Source organism: Typopeltis vanoorti, chromosome 1 (genome assembly GCF_054136105.1).
Source record: "Typopeltis vanoorti isolate ZY-2024b chromosome 1, IOZ_Tvanoo_1.0, whole genome shotgun sequence".
NCBI classification, from domain to species: domain Eukaryota; kingdom Metazoa; phylum Arthropoda; class Arachnida; order Uropygi; family Thelyphonidae; genus Typopeltis; species Typopeltis vanoorti.
In genome coordinates this window covers 21046632-21067145 of record NC_143549.1, presented here as the reverse complement: position 1 = coordinate 21067145, position 20514 = coordinate 21046632, and the positions used below count along the sequence as shown (strand labels likewise).

The window sequence follows — 20514 nt, the reverse complement described above, 5'->3', positions numbered from 1 at the left end:
ATCCAATGCATCATTGAAATGGAAAAAAACAACTCTCTTCCTTTCCTAGACACACTTGTCACACGTCTTCGCTCTGGCTGTCTCTCCTTCTCAGTTTACTGCAAACCTACAGGCCAATACATACACAAAAATTCTTACCACCACTCAACACAAAAACTAGGTGTCGTAAGCACCCTAACTATTTGTTCTAATGAACAGGCTCTAAACCAGGAATACAAGATCATCAACCAAACATTTATCAAAAATGGATACAGTAAAAAAACTATTCACAAGATCCTCCATAAAGATACCAGTAAGAACAAAAAAGATTTCAAGAATACTATTGCCATTCCTTATGTTAGAGGTATTTCTGAAAAAATAGACAGAACACTTCGCAAATACAACATTAAAACCACCTTTAAACCCCCAAATAAGTTAAGAAGACACCTACTCAGTTCTTCTAAAGATCCTCTTCCACACCTAGCACACCCAGGGGTATACAAAATACAATGCACATGTAACATACCATACATAGGGGAAACAGGGCGAACTATCCCAATCAGACAAGACGAACACAAACGACACATTAAATACCTCAATTTTGGTAAAACCGGCCTTTCTGACCACGCACTCCAAACATACCACAGAATTGACTGGAAAAATACCAAGTCCCTACACCGCACCAAAACCTGGTTTGAGAGAAAATTTAAAGAGTCGTGAAATGCTCAAACACAACCCAAATCTCAACAAAAATGATGACCTAACCATTTCAAGAATGTGGAGGACCCATCTACAACCTGGTGAAGTGTTTGTAACATTCAACAGCAACTGAAAGAAATCATTTTATAACAATCAGAACTATCCAGAAGAATATTGATACATGAGGACTTTAGCAGTTTATTGTAGTTGTATTTATTTATTTTATTTTTTTATTTTTTTTTTATTTATCACTAGAGGTCAGGCTAGGAAAAAGGATTGATTAACTACGTAGATTTAGTTTACCAGTATACACGGCATGAGCATGTAGCTTGGTTCCTTATACAGTTGTATTCTTCCGATGATGACCTCGATATAGGGGTCGAAACGTCAAGTTTTATTTTATTAGTAATTAATAAAATAATCTGTTCAACACGTGTGTTTTTGTGTTCCTAAATTTACAAATATGAGTGCTGATCACTGTGTAATCTTAAAAGAAAGAATTAATGTGTGTGTGTATATATATATATATATATATATATTAAATGTAACTGTAAGTCAACGAAAGGAGACAATTGTAAGAGTAATTATCAGTAATATTCTACATGTAAAAGAATGCCAATAATTCGGCAGGATGGAGCAAAGGTCGCCAAAACGCTACAAGAGCAGCGTAAGTGCCCGTGGGTGTTACATCTGAGAAAATTTCATGATGCATACATTCCCGGAATTAGAAAGCCCCGTATGAGGATCAGTGAGGTCACCCAGTCGGGGACCAATTGGCAGGACTATAGGAGAAATCAAACTCGGAAAGGTGACACTCTTGGGGAGCGTATAAAACCCGCAACACGGAAAGAAACAACCCCGTTTTGTTTGTTCCTGTATTCTCAACGTGTGATACAAGTGTTCATCGTGGTTCGAGAAGTTCCAGCATGGCACTGCCACAGAGTACGGCAAGATCGAACATAGGCCGTCAATGAGAAGAAGCGCTGACGTGAATCCATAGCAAAGAAACAGCGCCCGATTCAGGAAGAGCACATGAATCCCACGTGGCGATAGAATCAAGATAGCCAGATTCTTCACAAAGAAGGAAGGACGGAGAGAAACCGAAACAGTGTAGATAAGTACTTTCATATGTTCTAGCCCCTTTTAGAGATTGACTAACAGTACGGAAAAGAGTGTGTTTCAAATATGTGATAAAAGGAAGTATGAAGAATTGAAATTTATGTGAATAACTCTATACCTTTGGACTGAATTTTAAGAACTATTAGTTTATTTGATATTTTGTCGTGATCCACTCGAGGGAAAATATGTGCTAAATGCCTAGCTGGCCTAATGAGTTGTAAACAAAAATGTCATTTAAGTTGAGAAAATTGAATTGTAAAGATTTAGAAATCAATGTTAATTTTTAAGAACGAGAGAGAGTGAGAGGAAAGTAAGAGTTTAACTTAGTATAATTAATTTTTGTTCCAGTATTATATTAAATAATGAATTCATTAAAATTGTTTGATACCTTTCATGCCTGTATTTCTGACCATGCTGACTGACCCTTCATAAAATTTTGAACCTGTGATCATATATGTGTGAGGGGATATCCCAAATAAGAGAGAAAAGGGGCACGACTGCAAATAAACTAGAAAACCTAAGGCTTCTGAATTATAGTAAATGATATTAGTAGCACCTGATACCCTATAACTATCCTTAGGCTAAGTTAAACTCTACCCTTAAGGCCCAGGCTGGCGCAGTAAATAAATTTACCTGAGTGAATAAGGATAGCTTATAGCGATCAGGGAACAGGTATTTCTGAGGGCCCAAAATTGAGAAATTTGCTAGATAAGCAATAAGATCACATATTCAAGTAAGACAGACTTAGGGATACATGAAGTTAAAGATAGCAGATAGAAGCCAAAGTATATATAAGAAAGTAAATCACGCAAAGAATAATAAAAAGGGATAAAGATATAACAATGAGCAAGGGTAGAAACGTAACAATGGCACAAATTGACGACACACAAAAATATAACAATATGTCACGAAGACCATAGAGATGTTGGAAAGATGAGCTTAAGGAAATGGAGAGCTCAGTGATACAGAAAAGTTTGAGATAAAAAAGAGTGGAAGAATTTGGATAAGACTTTCATCTCACAGTGAACAGAAAATAGTTGATAAAGAATATGCAATAATAGTTAAGTGTAATATAAATTTTACATTTAAAATATAAAAATTAAAAAATTAAAATTTTAAATATATATATATATATATATATATATATATATATATATTTTTTAAAAATTTTGGTATTAAATCTTATGTTTTAAACCTGTTAAATAGATAAATAACCCCCCCAAAAAAAATCTGCAAGCAAGAATACACCGTATTGTGTTAATCCTAAGTAAGCATATCCAAGTTATAAGCTTGTGATGTGACTACATGATGCTTAAAACAGTTTCAATAACAGACCAAAATGTATGGCCAGTAAAAAACACAATATTATGAAGTCAGAAGACTGTTGTGTTTCACAATAAAGAAAATACAAAACTAAAAGATAATGCATTTCTTCATTCAGAAAAAAAAAAAAAAATTCTTTATATCAGAATACAAATCAAACTTTCACTGAGTGAAATGCAAAGTTACCATATGCTATCTAATCATGTTTAATTTAATGAGATGTAATTAAGTCTGATGCTTTAGATTTTGTGATATAGTACAGTTTTTAAATTCTAAGATCTTTTCAATACAACTTTTCTCTTACTTTTCATCAGGCATGTTGTTACTAATATACTTTTCATAAACTGTGCCTCCGTCATCTGGAAAAATCTCTTCTTGATAAATGATAATGTTTTTAACCAACTCATTTACTAAATTTTGGTACTGAACCTGATCTTTGTCTTCAGGAATAGGAAGAAGAGTTGGACCAAAGCAAATAGCCAAGTTATAGGGATCCATCATATTTTCATCACTAAATTCTGACAGACTGTAAAAGATAAAATCAATTTAATATTTATATAGTAAAAATGTACTATTTTATGCCTGCAAAGAAAAATTAAAATTAAAAATTAAAAGATATTCAGTGAGTTACATGACATCTAAACCACTTGACTAATCAGTGCTAGGATGAGAATTTCTTGATATGTGTTTTCTTGTATCAGTTGGTAATGAGGATACTATTGGTTGGAGGAAAAACTGGATTCAAACTCTGTCAAGAATATAAAAATATGAAGAACTTTTGTAAGGACTTTTCAGTTAAAGGTGAATTAGTTAGTCTTCAATGGAAGTGGCAGGGTTTTCCCACCCAGACATTTAAATTTTTATTCTACAAAACAAACTGACTAAAAAAATATATCTATGATTCACAGGCATAGAAGACATGTAGAAAGGATTAACTGCCCTATCAAGGCATTAATTAGGTTTATGTGAAGCCAAGTTATGTGTCCGTGACAGGAACAGGTGAGGTAAGGTAAAACTGCAAACATATCATATCTGAATGACAAGATTTGACTTTTTTTTTTTTTTATGTTAAATAGGGATGAAGGATTCAGAAAATAAATTGTAAATAACAGACACAGAATAACTGATTTTTTTCATGTGTGCGAGTTTGGAAGTTCAGATAAGTAAAAGTTGAATAACAGGTTGTCAAATGTCAAGTAACTCATAATTCAAAATGCAATCAATAAATTAAAGCAGATAAGAAAAAAAAAGCAGTATAATAATTTACACTGTTCTGTTATGCATTCTGATTCTTAAATTTCTGTATTGTTTTTTTTTTTTTTTTTTTTTTTTGGTTTTATATATATATATATATATATAACCATGGACTTGCATAGAAAAACATAAGCAGTATTTCATTTTTCATTCTTCTCCCACCCATAATACTGTACTTCATAAATTCATAAATAACAGAAGTTGAGATAAATGCACTAAAGGAAATCGATTCCAACTTTTACAGTTGTGTTTTTATGATCATCTCAGAAATTCTCCACAGACAGTGCCAAAAAGAGGAAGCTTCAAAGTTAGTATTGTAATATTCAAAATAAAGCAAATATCATAGTAAAAGATAACTCATATGGCCATAGCCAAGTTAGCCAGTCCTGGGCATGGATAGCAGGGTTTTTTCTGCCAGTTTATCTGGGGTTTTTCATCCTGCAAGCAGGCAAATCGGACCCATGAACACACAGCTACAGTCATAAATACAGCAAGGAAGGCCACAGGAAACCACCTTGTGTTATTATCTCCCTAGTAATCAGCTGCAACCCTCTCAAAGAGAGGAAGCCACAGGATCATATATATATTAAAGATACCAAGCTATTTTAAACCTGGTTTTACTCCATTTCCCAAGAAAGTAAACAGACAAACAAGTCAAGTTTGCGCCTGCAAGTGTTGCAAGTCTAGCTGACCCTGCACGTAGTGCAAGACCAAGGCAACTCTTGGTAAAAGTAGAATAAGCTCTAATCACTAATCTTAATATTTACCCTTAATGCAAAACACATCTCCTGGAGGAGATGTATGATGCTTTGTATTAAAGGCAAGGGGCCACTACCCAGACCGGTTTCGACCTTTATTGAGGTCTCATCAGTGGGAGCCAGGCTAGAAATACCAAGATTTTAGTAATACAGAACTTATAAGTATTTTACCAGAACAAGTTACCATAAGGTGTTTTAACCTTATTAAATAAAAATCTCAGGAGGAGATATACTTTCTATATATATATATATATATATATACACACACACACACACACACACGAGTGTTATGTGTTATATTTCCTTCTTTTGTGTTCTTTGTTATTTTTGTTCTTATACTACGTGTTGTTGTTGTTCGTGGCCCCTTGCTGTAATTCTTTTCCTAAAATTTTTCTCTAAACTTTGTCTATCAAATACTATGCAGGGCCCTTAGAATACCTACTCTCTAACTTGTGTGAGGCATCCTCTTTTTTCTCAGACAAATTTATATACTGCACCAGCCTGAGCATAAGTACAGAGTATATCTCAACCTAGGGAAGGTCACAGAAATTAGATGCCACTAATGTGGTTACAACTAAATCAGAGGCTGTAGGTGTTCTAATCTTGCAGTCATAGTCCTTCCTTCTTAACTTACTTTGGGTATCCCCACATGCATATACAGATTAACAAGTTCATAATTTTTATGAGTGGTACCAGTCTACATGGTCAGATCACGCACATGAAACAATGAAACATATTTAATGAACTCATAAGTAATACAATAGGCAGACAATACGTAAGCAATACTAAGTTAAAATCATGTAAGATTTCACTCACTCTCTCATACCTTAAATATACAATCTCTCATTACATAGAATGTTTCCTTCAAATGGTTAAAATACTATATACAGTTGATCAGGTGCTTGTTAGACACAAACACATCTTGTTTACTTTTCGTATGGGTTAAAACATTGGTTCTTAACAAATTCACGGTTCTTGGACAGTCAGAGATTTAAAATGTTCTATAATCTGCTTAATCTTCAAAGCTCATTTTTCATTCTGAAACACAAAATTTCTTCTGCTCACAATCATCCTAATGTTTAAGGGACAAAGAACATGTAAAGTACTTATCTACATTGCACAGGTTTTTGGGGTTCCTTCCGTCCTTCCTTCGTAGTGGAAAACTGTTGTTCAAGGTTTGCTGCCACGTGTATTCTTCGAGTCTGGCACTTGCTTCTTCAAGAATTACATCGGTGCACTTTCTTTGCCGATGGCCTGCAATTTATCTGCCGTACTCTGCTGCGATGCCTTGCCGGTACCTACAGTAGTCAACTCCGGAAACGTAGGAGTTGGACATCGTTGACCAATGAGAAGCACACGGAGAGAAAACCGGAACAAACAAATGGGGGCAATCCAGACCCGTGTTGCTGCATATATTCTTCCTTTCCAGTGCCCTCTTTTTGAGTTAGATTTTGCATATTCTGCCCTTTGATTTGTCCCTGACTGGGTGACCTCATTGCACCACCACACGGGGTTTCCATTTTCAGGAACGCGTGCCTCCATGAACTAACACCGACGCGCGCTTACAATATTATGGTGGTATCTGAGCGACCCTTGCCCTTTCTTAGGCAGTGTATTGACACTCTTGCATGTGTAGTTATAAATCGCTAGTAATTATCTTTACATATACTCTTTGATTATCTTACATCTACAATTCTAATTCAGATCTGTCAAAACACATACTAAATATTTCATTCATCTTATTGATCATGATATTAATTCTTCTATGACATGAACTTAATTGCTGAAACGACAAGTATGCTCTCTTAGTGGGGCATATTCTGTTAGAATCTGGATGGGTGACTTCACTGTAAGTGAGGTTGCCCATTTCAGATCTAACAAAGGCCCCCTCCTTCTAAAAAAATTTTCTACTCAAGAACGTTTTCTTCCTCAGTTTCTCTCCTTGATATGATCCTGCCATTATGTCTGGGCCTTCAACCATTGCTTGATACACATGGTTGGTTTTGTTCTTCACATCCTGCTTATTCAGACCAGCGCACTCATCTCTATTTAGATCATTCTTCTCTGCTTCTTTTCCTTGATCTTTACTAGTTTCCGGTAAAAAAGTGGATGATAGCGAGCATAGCAAGTTATTGTTACTATTGATTGCTTCTACATTTTAACTAAAGCTGGAATTATGCTTATTATTGCAACTTAAAAAAAAAAATCAAATCTGGAGTTGAATAAATCTTAATAATTGTGCGATAAAGTTGGAACTGAATTAATCCTATATATATATATATATATATATATATATTATATGCTTTTTATGTGAATCCCAGGCCTCCAGTAAGTAAGGTGGTCTCGCACTAGGCGACAAAATTTACCTTTCACCTAAAGTTGGGTGGTTGGAAAGCAGATACGTTAACCATTCTGTCAACCAGGGTGGCATATTGTGCATGTTACTGCAAACTGAAACGTTTTATATTTATATTTAGATCCATGTTGTAATTCCATAAATATAATGATTTTTGCTACAATTTTTATTACCGTAAATTCAAAATTTTATTTTTAGTGAGAATATCTGAACTTTACAGTTGATGAAGTTCCTATTCTTATCTTGATTAGCAAGCTTAATTTGATTGCATCTAAATTCTTTTCTTTTTGTTTTTTTTTAAATTTTTTTTATCCTTATACAATTATTTAACTTGCATCAAAATAAAACAAGTGACCTGTCGTTATTATGCATTGAATCAGATATAATGGACTCGATTAATTATGATGACATTATAGATATATTTGCTAAAACCAAAGCCAGAAAAAAAAAAAAAAAATTGTAGTTATTGATTTTTTTAATTTAAATTTGAACTGATATATTTTTATACTTTTTTTAAAATGCAAATATATGTATACCAATGATGTATTGTGTTATTGAAATTAGTTATCATGGAAATGTTGACTTTTATTTTCAATAAACTAAAAAAAGTGCTTATTTTTGAGGCCTCATAATGATGTTGTGCCTCGGGTCTCCAGAAGTATAAATGCGGCACTGGACACTGCCTATTTGTAATGCTAGCGGTGAACGCTCGTTTTCTGTACTTAAATTCATTAAAAATATTTACACAATTCGTTAAGTCAGATGTATTTGAGAAATTTGTAAATTATGTTCACAGAAAACGATATTGTTGAATTATTACATTATAAATGTATGATAGATAGTTATATAGTTACATCTTATATATAATTGATAAATACTTCATTAAGTAAATGTATAAAAATTTATTTGTAAATTACTGAATAGTTTAAAGTCCATATTTTTTATAATTAAGTTTATTTTTATTTATAAATATTTCAGTTACTGGATTTTGAAAATGGATAAAAAGAAATCGGGTTTTCAATATTGCAAATGTAAAGCAGAAAAGGAAGAAAGTCTGAAAAAACAATAAGGTGCATTTTTAAAATATCTTTGTCGAGAAGATCATAATCGCAGACAAGAAGAAAATCTTCAAGATTATTCATTGGATAATTCGTCTATAGTTACGATTAATGAATTGGAGAATTCTATAGATACCAAAAATCGGATTAAAACATAGAAGGAGAAATCTACAGATCGCATGAGTATTGTTGATTCTGAAGCTAGTTGTTCTACAGATTCAATCATAAAAGGATTTGATTTTACAAATTTAAATTATAATGATCCAGCAACTTGTTGTCCTGTAAACTTTTCCAATATCAATCAATTACGTCAACTATTAGTTGAACATGGACTGAACAGATCCATAGTTTTGATTTTCCGAAAGATAACAATAATAGATTTTGAATGACTCATTATACTCGAAGACTATTTAACAGCGAGACAATGCAGCGTTTGTGGTTATTGTATTCAAAATCCACGGATTCTGTATTTTGCTTCTGCTGTTTATTATTTGATCAATGGCAGATTAACCTTGCTGATTCTGGATTGAGGGACTGGAAAAATGCTTCTTCTATTTTAGCTGTATGTGAAAAAGTCAAAGACATATTGAAAATTAGCATAAGTGGAAAGAATTAGAAATTCGAATAAAAGAAAAGAAAACCATTGATGAAGAGAACTTGCTAGTTATTAGAAATGAGGAGAAACATTGGGTGCAAGCATTAGAACAACTCTTTGTTTTAGTTCAGACGTTAGCTATTCAAAATTTATCATTTCGAAGAACAAATGAATGAACATCTTCGAAGAATAAAAGATAAAGATACATATGTGGAATCTTGGAAAAGATATTCAAAATGAAATAATAAACATCTTCACCAACGTGATAAAAAATAAAATTTTAGAATCTGTTGTTGCCGCAAAATATTATTCCATAATTATTGACTGTACGTCCAACATTGGTCACACGGAACAAATGAGCATAGTACTTCGAAACGTAGACACTGGTAATAGCACGATTTCTATAAAAGAACACTTATTGGGATTTATAGAAATAAAAAATACCACTGGAGAATTTTTATCAAATGAAATACTAGAAACTCTAGACAAATTTTCATTACCAACACAAGATTTACGGGGTCAAGGATACGATAACGCCAGTAATATGAAAGGTGATGTAAAAGGTGTGCAGCGACGAATTTCAAATATTAACCCGAGAGCAATGTATGTATCCTGCAGTTCACATTCATTAAATTTAGTAGTGAATTGCACTGCAAATACTTTAGATGCCCACAGCATTTTTTGACGTGGTACATCTTCTATATGTATTTTTTTCCAGTTCGACTCGTCGATGGGAATATCTCAAAAGACACAAGTAATTTTACACTCTAACCACTCTGTGATACACGATGGGAGAGTCAAATTTACTCATTAAATCCCCTAAGATATAATTTGTCCAAAGTTTGCAAAGCACTGCAAGAAATATCTCAAGGTGATAGTTTATGTGGATTAAGTGGAAATACCATGAAATTAGATGCAAGTAGTCATCTTAAAACTTTTAGGAAGTTCAAATTTATCGCATCTTTAGTAATGTGATATAATATACTTTTTGAAATAAATTTTACAAGTAAACAATATAAATGGTGCCATAAATTGTATTAATGATACAAAGAATTTCTTAATGAAAATCCGAAATGAGGATGAATTTGAAAAGATGTTAACAGATGCGGAAAAAATCACTGAGGTCTTAGGTGTAATGCCTAATTTTGAACAAGAAACAGTTAGACTTAGGGAAAAAAAAAAAAGAAACAATTTGTGTATGAAGCAGAGGATGAATTCATAACAGATTTTAAACAAAAATTAAAGGTAGATTTTTATTTTTCAATTATATACTGCAAGTGCACCTGTTGATGAAAAATTCAAGCATGTCTACAATTAACGAAAAGTTTGGTTTTCTTTTATATATATATGAATTTCAAAAAATTACTTCAGCAGAATTGCTTAAAAAATATTTGATAGTGAAAAATTATTTAACACATGATAATTCTAGATAATTCATGATAATTCAATATTGATGGAACAGATATATGTAGTGAATTACAAATAATAGCAAGGCGAATTTCAGAAAACACTTCCTCATTAGATGTCCTATCATACATATGCAAAAATAATTTAGAAAATAGCATTCCAAATGTGCTTATTGCTCTGAGAATTTTTTCGACATTGCCAGTATCGGTAGCAAGTTCAGAAAGGAGTTTCTCGAAATTAAAACTTACAAAAATTTACACTCGCTCTATGATGGCTCAGGAACAACTCACTGGTATGGCAACAATATCTATAGAGCATGAAATTGCATCTACAATCAATATAGATGAATTAATTCAAAACTTTGCCAAAGAAAAAGCCAAAAGATTTTTCATAATTTTATTTAAGATGTAATAATTTTCTTGCTATACAGATATTAGGAGTAATCATATATGTATACAAATGTATTGGTTTTGATTAATAAAACTTTATACATACATGTTCATAATGATATTATTTTTATAAATATCCATATGTGTAGGTGTGCGTATGCTTGTGTGAGAATGACAAAATATATATACAGCAATCCCTCGATTAGCATGCCTAATGCGTTCTTTAAAACAGGCGCATTAATCAAACATAATAACCTATGGGAAAAAGTATAATTCATTCCTCAGATTTCTTTTTTGAACCTTAATTTTTTTATAAAAGAATTAAGATATGTCTCAGGGCCTAGTTAAAGTAAAATCATGAATCTGAAAGACTATAAAACATATTCAGAATATAAATTTTATTATTCTACTTCTTAACAAAGAATTGAGCTAACATAGTTTGGTGGACATTTTGTTTCTTTTTTTCATACAACCGACGGTATGGTCCTATTGCCTCTTCTACTCTTCTGCAAATTTTACTGCTTCTCTATTCATCAGGGTCAGCCTCTGCATTGCTACTTAAAACCTTTGCTTGTAGGAAAAATATTAAACACCGCCGATTGTTATAATCCGCTAGCAGGCAATTTTTATGACCGATCATAAACAGTGGTATTCTCTTTCCCAAAATGTTGAAAGGTTTCGATGTGTGAAAATTAATGATACACATTAATGATCCTTAAATATTATTCTCCTCAGAATATTTCCACTATAAAATATTTATTCATAAAAAATGCTAAGAAAACTAAAATGACAAATTCCAGGAACCTCTCGTGGAACACAGTTTGGGAAATCCTGGTATACATAGTTCACATGGAAGTAGTGTAGTATGTCATTAAAAATAACTTTGTAAAATGTTTTAAATCGGTAACTAAATTATTTCATTCTCGTGAGTGATTTTTTAAAATAGTTAGGCATAAAAATGTATAGACAGAAAATTTTTAAAATCTGTAACATTTATTTTTAAGATGTATACAGGCGCACTAATCGAATTTGGGTATTGAAAAAAATGACGCACTAATTATTGCATAGAGACATTGTATAGGGACGCCTAAATTTTCTTTGCCTAGGGGCATCAAATACTCTCGCACCAGCCCTGGTGAGCTCACTGACTGTTTTAAAAACAGAAAGATTAACATCACCAAGATGGACTGGCACAAAACCTAGAGATACTGGTGAAGGATGTAAATTAATCTACTCTGGACAAATTGGTATTGCAGTAACTGTAAACCTCTGATGATCAATATAGAAAGCTACAATTTACAAGATATATCTGTCTACGCTGGGGAGCTTAAGGGTCAAAGTTGTATAACTGAGAGGAAACCTCTACACAGCCTTTCAAGGAATGCAGAGAAATGACCAGAGCTCTAACCTAATGTCCAATCCTCACCTTCTTGTAGTGCACCCTGTTAGGTATCATCTACCTGGATATTGAATGAATGAGAATGGGCTGGCAATTTGAGATTTAACCGACCTACTGGAATAAAGTCTAAAACACACCCCAACTCAAACATCACTGGGGTTCAAGATCGGTACTATCAACATAAGAAGCCTGAATAGCAAAGAAATGGAGCTAGCTGAGGAATTAGATAAGTACCAGATCGACATAATAAGGGTGACTGAAACAAAAAACACAAAAACTGGCGAGATTTTTCTGAGCAATAAATACAAAATATTCGATTCAGGCAATGACAATCAAGAAAAAGAAGGAGTAGTCATAGTATTCAACACTAAATACGAGCCAAATCTTCTTTAATGTCAGGCAGTTTCAAGTAGAGTGATGTGGGCAAATATCAGAATGGGGAATTGGACAACGAGACTTTATTTGTGCCTATGGTCCCACAGAAGGTTCTACTAAGATAGAAGTGGAGGAATTTTTTGGGGCCTTAGAGAAACTTACAATGAAAAAAGGAAAAGTTGGTCCTTGTTGGAGATCTAAATAGCAGAGTAGGAAATGATTGTCAGATATCCAAAATAATTTTGGGAAAATTTGAAGAAAAGAGAAAAGCTAATAATAATGGCAAATACCTGTTGATTTTCTGCTCAGGACATGGAGAGAAGAGGCAAGGAATAAAAAAAAGTCTCAATAACCATGTTATTGTTGATAGTGATGTTTTCTACCTTGTGCAAGACACCTGAGTGTATTTGAAACTGGAAGTGATCATTTAGTCTTGAGCAGGATAAAATTGAATTTTATATTGAAAAGCAGAACATTGAAGAAAGCTTTAAAGCGAATAAAAGTTGAACAGCTCTCAGATGTGAACTGTAGACTAAAATACACAAAGATTACTGAAGAAAAATTAAAGTATTTGAGAACAGGAACCAAACCTTGAAGATTCAGTGAGAATGGCATGTGAGGTTGTCTGCAAGGATAGAAAAATCAGAACTCCATGGCGGACACAGGAAGTTAAAGAGGCAGTGAAGGAAAAGAAGAAAGCATATCAAAAGTTCCTGGCAAATAAGTCAGCTTGTGCTCTTATACAGAGACAAATCTAAGAAAGCTAAACACTGTGTAAAACTAGTTAAACAAAAGTCAATGGAAGACTTTGGTAAGAACATAGAAAATAAATATCAAGAAGGTGGCAAAATATTCTGGAGGTTGTTGAAGAAGCTCAGAAATGGAGGAAAGAGTGTTGTAAAAGGAATTAGAGATGATAAAGGTGACATGAAAACTGGAGAAAAAGATATCCTTGAAGTATGGAGTAATTACTTCGAAAAATTGCTAAATGAAACAAGCAGTGATAGCACTGTGGTAAAAAACACTCAACAGGCATACATTTGGGAATATATATCCATACCTTGAAGTAGAAAAAGCCAGCAAAGACTTGAAATGCAGAAAGGCAGCAGGAGTAGATGATATTCGACCAGATATGCCCAAGTACTGTCCAACCACAGATACGAGACTCTAGTCTGGCAACTTGCCAAAAAGAGTCACTTCATGTTGAAGGGGAAATAGAAATAAGCTGATGTACGAATTAATCACCAACACACAAAATCATGTGCTTTATACGTAAATTTTCCAACTGTTATACAAGCAAAATAGTTCCTAGGAAAGAACTTGACATTGTCGGCATCCAAAAATGTGTTAGCAGACCTAATCTCAGGATGGTATGGTCACTTACACAGAATGGGAAAGATTGGTAAAACAAGTGTTTTCTGTCAGGTTGGCAGGAAAAAAAAACAGAGGAAGACCAAGATATAGGCGGATTGATATGGTAAAAAGTGCTTTAGAAGATAGAAATATTAGATCTGATAATTTTGGAGTCTTGACAGGTAACAGACTGATTTGGAAAAAAATCGTAGATAGGAAGTTAGTATGGATGTAAATTTTTCATGTAGTACTATCATATCTTGTACACCCCTTGAGGGTACATGGCAGGAATTTGATGATAATGATCTGTTTATGCACCATAGACTGGATGCTCACAACAGACAAAGGATGAATTCTGGAATGAACTTGAAAGACATCTTCAAACTATTAACAACAATCAACAGATATTCATTGGAGGAGATCTAAATAGACACATTGGCTGCACAAGAGATGGCTTTGATCACGTGCATGGTGGACAAGGATATGGTGTACAAAATGAGGAAGGTACTAACATCCTAGAATGTGCCAAAGCTCATGCCTTTGCAGTGCAAATTCTCTTTTGTCAAAAAGAGAACTTTACACCTAATTACATATACCAGTGAAGGTCAAGCTGAACACATTAATTACTAGTTGGTTCATTGGCTGATCTAAAATGGATAATTGATGTAAAAGCCATCTCATTAGACAATGTAGCTATACAACACTGTTTATAGATACAGGAATCCACATACACCAGTATTGTATAAGATCAACTATAAAGACAAATTATAAAATGGTGGAAATTAAACATGAAACAGAGCTGGAGACGTCATTAGAAGAAGCACTGATACATATTTTGACCAAACAACAAACGACATCTGGAACACATTAGCCGAGCATATTAAGACCAGCACTGCAGCCATACTAGAATTCACAAAACCTGATCAATATTGCATTGACAAGCAAACTTGGTGGTGGAACCCTAAAGTGTAAGAAACTGTGAATTTGAAAAACAAAGCCTATAAGATCTGCCTAAAGACAAGAAACTCTGATGAGTGTGAAAGATACCGAAACCTAAAATCTGTAACATAAGCAAAAGTTGCCTAAGCACTACCAACAGATATAAGATGAAATGGACACATTGGAAGGTGAGAAGCAAATATATTGCTTTGCCTGTGCATGTCAACATTCTACACAAGACCTAGGGCACATTACGAACATCAAAGATGAAAATGCAAAGATGCTGCAAACACCAAAAGATAGATTACATCATTGGTGAAACTACTTTTATAAGATCAGTAATGAAGAGTTCCCATGCTCACCATTGCAAACAGCCATAGAAGTCTTGAACCTGTGCCCCCTATCAGCACTGATGAAGTACATTCTGCAGTTCATCAAAAGAAAAACCACCATCCCAGATGATGTACTAGTTGAAATCTGGAAGCTACTTGGACCACAAGGAGCACACTGTATGGACACTGCAACTAAGGATATTCATAAGCCACATTCATGGACACTTATCATATGCTAAAGCACTACATCACAAAATGAACTCTAACATCTCGTGCAGAAATGAAAAACCCACTTATACGAGTTTGGAATGAAACTTAACATCAAGAAGATGAATATATGCAAGGAGGTGATGAAACCGATGGCATGCTCACAATAGATGGCATGGAGCTGAACAAATACTTAGTGTCCAGCATTAGCTCAAATAGCAATACAACAACAGATGCTGAAGCCTGAGTCAACTAGCTTCATCGACATTAAGCCTCATGGGCAATTTTGCCCATGAGGCTTAATGTTGATGGCCAATGACTAAGAGGCTGACCAAAGATGGATACAGCAAATGAAAATAAATGACGGAGAAAGCAGTATATACAACTAAACCCTGACTTAAAGCAGGAGAAACACCAGGAAGAAGAAGATGCTAGCATGCCAACAAAAATCAACTTTCTGACTGAATTTAAAAATCAACCCACATAGCCATGTCCCTGTGTGTACCTTGAAATCCCAAAATAAATTAAATTCCATCCAGCCAGACTGGAGTTCACAGAAATATATTTCATGTTTTGTCCCTCTGTACACCTATAAATGATCCGAAAAAAATAATAACTGGAATGACTCAGATCTTTGTATGGATTCCACATATCAGATCTGGATAAAATCCATTTAGCCAGTCATCATAGAGTAACTTGTGTAAGAGACAAACAGTATAATACATCTAAAAATAATTTTTAAGTGTTTAACTATGCATAAAAATGATTTTTTCTATTAAATTGAATGATATATCAAAATTTGAAATCCCCACCAATTTTAGAAAACTTTCTAAAACTGTCTCTAATCCCATGATATTTTAATAAGTTGATACACCTTTTTGATACTTATATATGGTAAATATACAATTTGTGCATTCATTCAACCATGGTGTTTTCTGGTTTTGCACCAGAACTTGAAAGAAGTTAAAATTTAAACTGGTCTGGATAGTGACCCTTCCCAAAGTACATATATACACACCTGAAAGGAAATGTATATTGCATTATGAGATACTAAAACAATTTATGCAAAGTCACATCCTCTATATAAAGGCAGCATAGTCGTGAAGATACTTCACATACTTTATATCTGGGATAGAGGATTAAACAAGAATATAATTTTGCCTAATTTACAGATTTAATAATTAAGCAGTATGAAAGTAAAAGCTAAATTATACTTGCCAAGAAATTATATTCTTGTTTAATTCCTGCGACCCAGGTATAAAGTATGTGAAGTATCTTCACGACTATGCTGTATATAGATGATGTTCACACAGAATAAAAAAAATAGTAATAAATAATAAAATAAATGACCATCCCTTCCCCAATCCACAAGGATTTTAGGAAAGCTATTTGCTTTCCTAAAGCTATGTGCCCTGGATGTAGGGAATGTCAGAAAAAAATAGCCAGAATCTTAAAAAGAAATACAACCTCTGCACAGCTATCAAGCCTCACTTAAAACTAGCTGCCAATATCTGTTCCTCCAAGAATCAACTTCTTCCTCCTCTCAGTTCCTTTCAGTTTCTGCAGCTATTCTCAAAAATTAGCCTAATCTGAATAAATATGGTTATATAAAACTTCTGAAAATATGAGAAACACTAGTATTTCAAGATCTTAATTTGCATCCTTAACTGGTACTCACAGAGGGTGCCTGCCCAGCTAGATCTCTTTCATCTATGTTTCATGTAGTTTTGTACTACCTTTGTGTGTGTGTGCGTGCATGTGTTACGTCTTATACTGTACTCCCTGAAGATGGATGTTTGAGAGGAAACATTGAAACAAATAATATTTTTAATCTTGTCTCGGTGTTATTTTATTCCATTAAGCCTCAAACATGAGTTCCTTCCAGCACTTAACCCTTAACACATGATTTTGGTGGTTTATATAGTGCAAAGTTTGTCAAATGCAAAAGAGAAATGAAATATACCATCATTTGGCTTTACAGTGAATAGGTAGGTAGATATACAGAGGGGAAAAGAGTAAGTGAAATAATGGGACATTGTGATAATCCAGCATTAGTTAAAATCTAAAGTTAGAGATATGCCTACCAAAATGTAATGCTTGACAAGAGAGAAAACTGTCAACCCATTGCATGACTCAGAAAACAAATAACATGAGAACTTGCTTTAGATATCAAGAACATGACTTCAGTTTTCCTAACTTTTCCATGACATTTCTTCAAAGATGGGCAACATATGCTAAAAGATCCTCTGTTTATCAACAGTAGAAGAATCCATACTGGTAATAGCATTTATTAGTTGAAAGGTTTTTAAATAGCACAGAAGAGCTACTGTTCATAGTTAGCTTCTAAATGCTAAATGGAAACCTGTTGACTACTTCTCCATTACCACAGGAAGTGAGGGCAAATGGATGATAATTTGTTGATAAATTTTTGTTGTATTTCTTAAAAGATGATTACAGGCTGGTTTCAAAGCTGCGGGATACTGCAGCTTTGAAAAATCAACAGAATAGGATTAAAAACACATCAGGAAAATCAGAGAGATGCCTTTAAGGCCAAAAGAACTTTGAAATTTGGTTCAGAAAATGAATTTTTAATGATATTTTCCATTCAACAGTGGCTTTGACCCTTAAGCACTTCTAAATTTGTTTTGAAGAGCTTAAGGGTCAAAGCTATATAACTGGGAGGAGACCTCCATTTAGCCTTTAAAGGAATGCAGAGCTAACAAGGCTCTGGACCTAGTGTCCAATCCTCACCTTCTCATAGTACACCATGTTAGGCATCTACCTGGATACTGAATGAACAAGGACAGGCTGGCAATTTAGCAGACTCCATTTCTTTGCCATTCAGGGAATGGCAAAGAAATGGAGCTAGCTGAGGAATTGGATAAGTACCAGATCGACACAATAGGGGTGATTGAAACAAAAAAGACAAAAACTATTAAAGAACAAGTAGGTCCACAGTAATAACTTTTAATTAATAAATAAGGTACAGATATTTCATACTGAAACTAATAGTACATCTTCAGTGTTACAAACAGATAGGAATGGAATAAAAGTAACGAACATTCAGTGGATCACCTATTAAAATACATTGTCGTCATGAGCTAGGAAATGAAAGAAATTAATAAATAATTAATATTTAAGATAATTGGTTTGTTTTAATGATTACATAAAATAAAAGTCTCCCAGATCTTCGAGAGAGAGACAATCATTTCAATTTAAATTCGGTTGGTGTAAAATAGCTTCACAACTTTCTTTAAAGAGGCATTCATATTTGAACTTGCATCAATGAAGGAGAATAACTTTATCCCACTGAACATTATGAGTAGTGTTAATACTGTGTTGTGCTAGACCAGACTTCTGAGGTTTGTTGTAATCAATATAATATTGATTACCTTTTTACCACAGATTGATTCTTTTTACCACAGAACAATAAAATGTTATAATGTTATAAAATGTAATACTCAGGCAATGACAATCAAGGAAAAGAAGGAGTAGCCAAAGTAGTCAACACTAAATACGAAGCTAAACTTCTTGAATGGCAGGCAATCTCAAGTAGAGTGATGTGGGAAGATATCAGAATGGGGAATTCGAAAATGAGACTTATTTGTGCCAATGGTCCCACAGAAGGTTCTACTAAGGTAAAAGTGGAGGAATTTGAGGCTTTAGAGAAAGCAACTGACACAATAAAAAAAGGAAAAGTTGGTCCTTGTTGGGGATCTAAATAGCAGAGTAAGAAATGATTGTCAGACATACAAAAATATATTAGGAAAATTTGGAGAAAAGAGAAAAGCTAATAATAACGGCAAATATCTGTTGGATTTCTGCTCAGGAAATGGACTGGTCATTACTAACACCATGCTTCAACAAAAAAATGTGCACAAATTCACATGTGAATTTGTTTCAAATCCTCTACACACCAGAGTGTACAAAGGATTTGAAATTAGAAGTGATCACTATTTAGTCTTGAGTAGGATAAAATTGAATTTCATATTGAAAAGAATGACTTGTAAGAAAGTTTTAAAGTGAATAAAAGTTGAGCAGCTCTCAGATGTGAACTGTAGACTAAAATACATAAAGATTATTGAAGGAAAAATGAAAGAGTTTGAGAACAGGAACCAAACCTTGGAGATTCAGTGGCAAGCCTTGAAGAAAACCCTGATTGATTCAGGTAGAGAGGCATGTGGTGAAGTTGTCTGCGAGGATAGAAAAATCAGAACTCCATGGTGGACACAGGAAATTAAAGAGGAAATGAAGGAAAAGAAGAAAGCATATCAAAAGTTCCTGGCAAATAAGTCAGCTTGTGCTCTTAGAGAATACAGAGACAAATGTAAGAAAGCTAAACACAATGTAAAACTAGCTAAACAAAAGTCATGGGAAGACTTTGGTAAGAACATAGAAAATAAATATCAAGAGGGTGGCAAGATATTCTGGAGGTTGTTGAAGAAGCTCAGAAATGGAAGAAAGAGTGTTGGAAAAGGAATTAGAGTTGAGAAAGGTGACATGAAAACTGGAGAAAAAGATATCCTTGAAGTATGGAGTAATTACTTCGAAAAATTGCTAAATGAAACAAGCAGTGATAGCACTGTGGTAAAAACACTCAACAGGTATACATTCCAGAATACATATCCATACTTGAAGTAGAAAAAGCCATCAAAAGCTTGAAATGTGGAAAGGCAGCAGGAATAGATATTAGACCAGAAATGCTGAAGTATGGAGGTATAAAAGTCTTACAGTGGCTGCACTGCATAGTACAGAAGGCCTGGGCAGAGGGACAAATTCCTGATGACTGGAGTAGAGCTCTCATAGTACCCATATATAAAAAGGGAAATAAAACTGAATGTGAGAATTACAGAGTACTTCTGTAATTTCCCAACTGTGTGTTCCTGGTAAGATTTATGCAAGTATACTTGAGAAACAGTTGAGAAAAATTGTGGAAGAAAAGCTTGAAGAACAAGCTGGATTCAAGACAGTG

The 20514-nt window shown here is 33.8% G+C and overlaps 1 protein-coding gene across 4 annotated transcripts in view; it reads right to left on the bottom strand.

Annotated features, from left to right (window-relative positions):
• Window positions 1-20514, bottom strand: part of LOC150109823 (SLIT-ROBO Rho GTPase-activating protein 1-like) — a 564129-nt gene that overhangs the window by 108529 nt on the left and 435086 nt on the right. For all 4 annotated transcript variants that reach the window (XM_090396844.1, XM_090396869.1, XM_090396853.1 and 1 more), the window contains one exon: window positions 3425-3646. In XM_090396844.1, the coding sequence (XP_090252970.1) occupies window positions 3425-3646 (222 nt within the window). The remainder of the gene's footprint in view (window positions 1-3424; window positions 3647-20514) is intronic.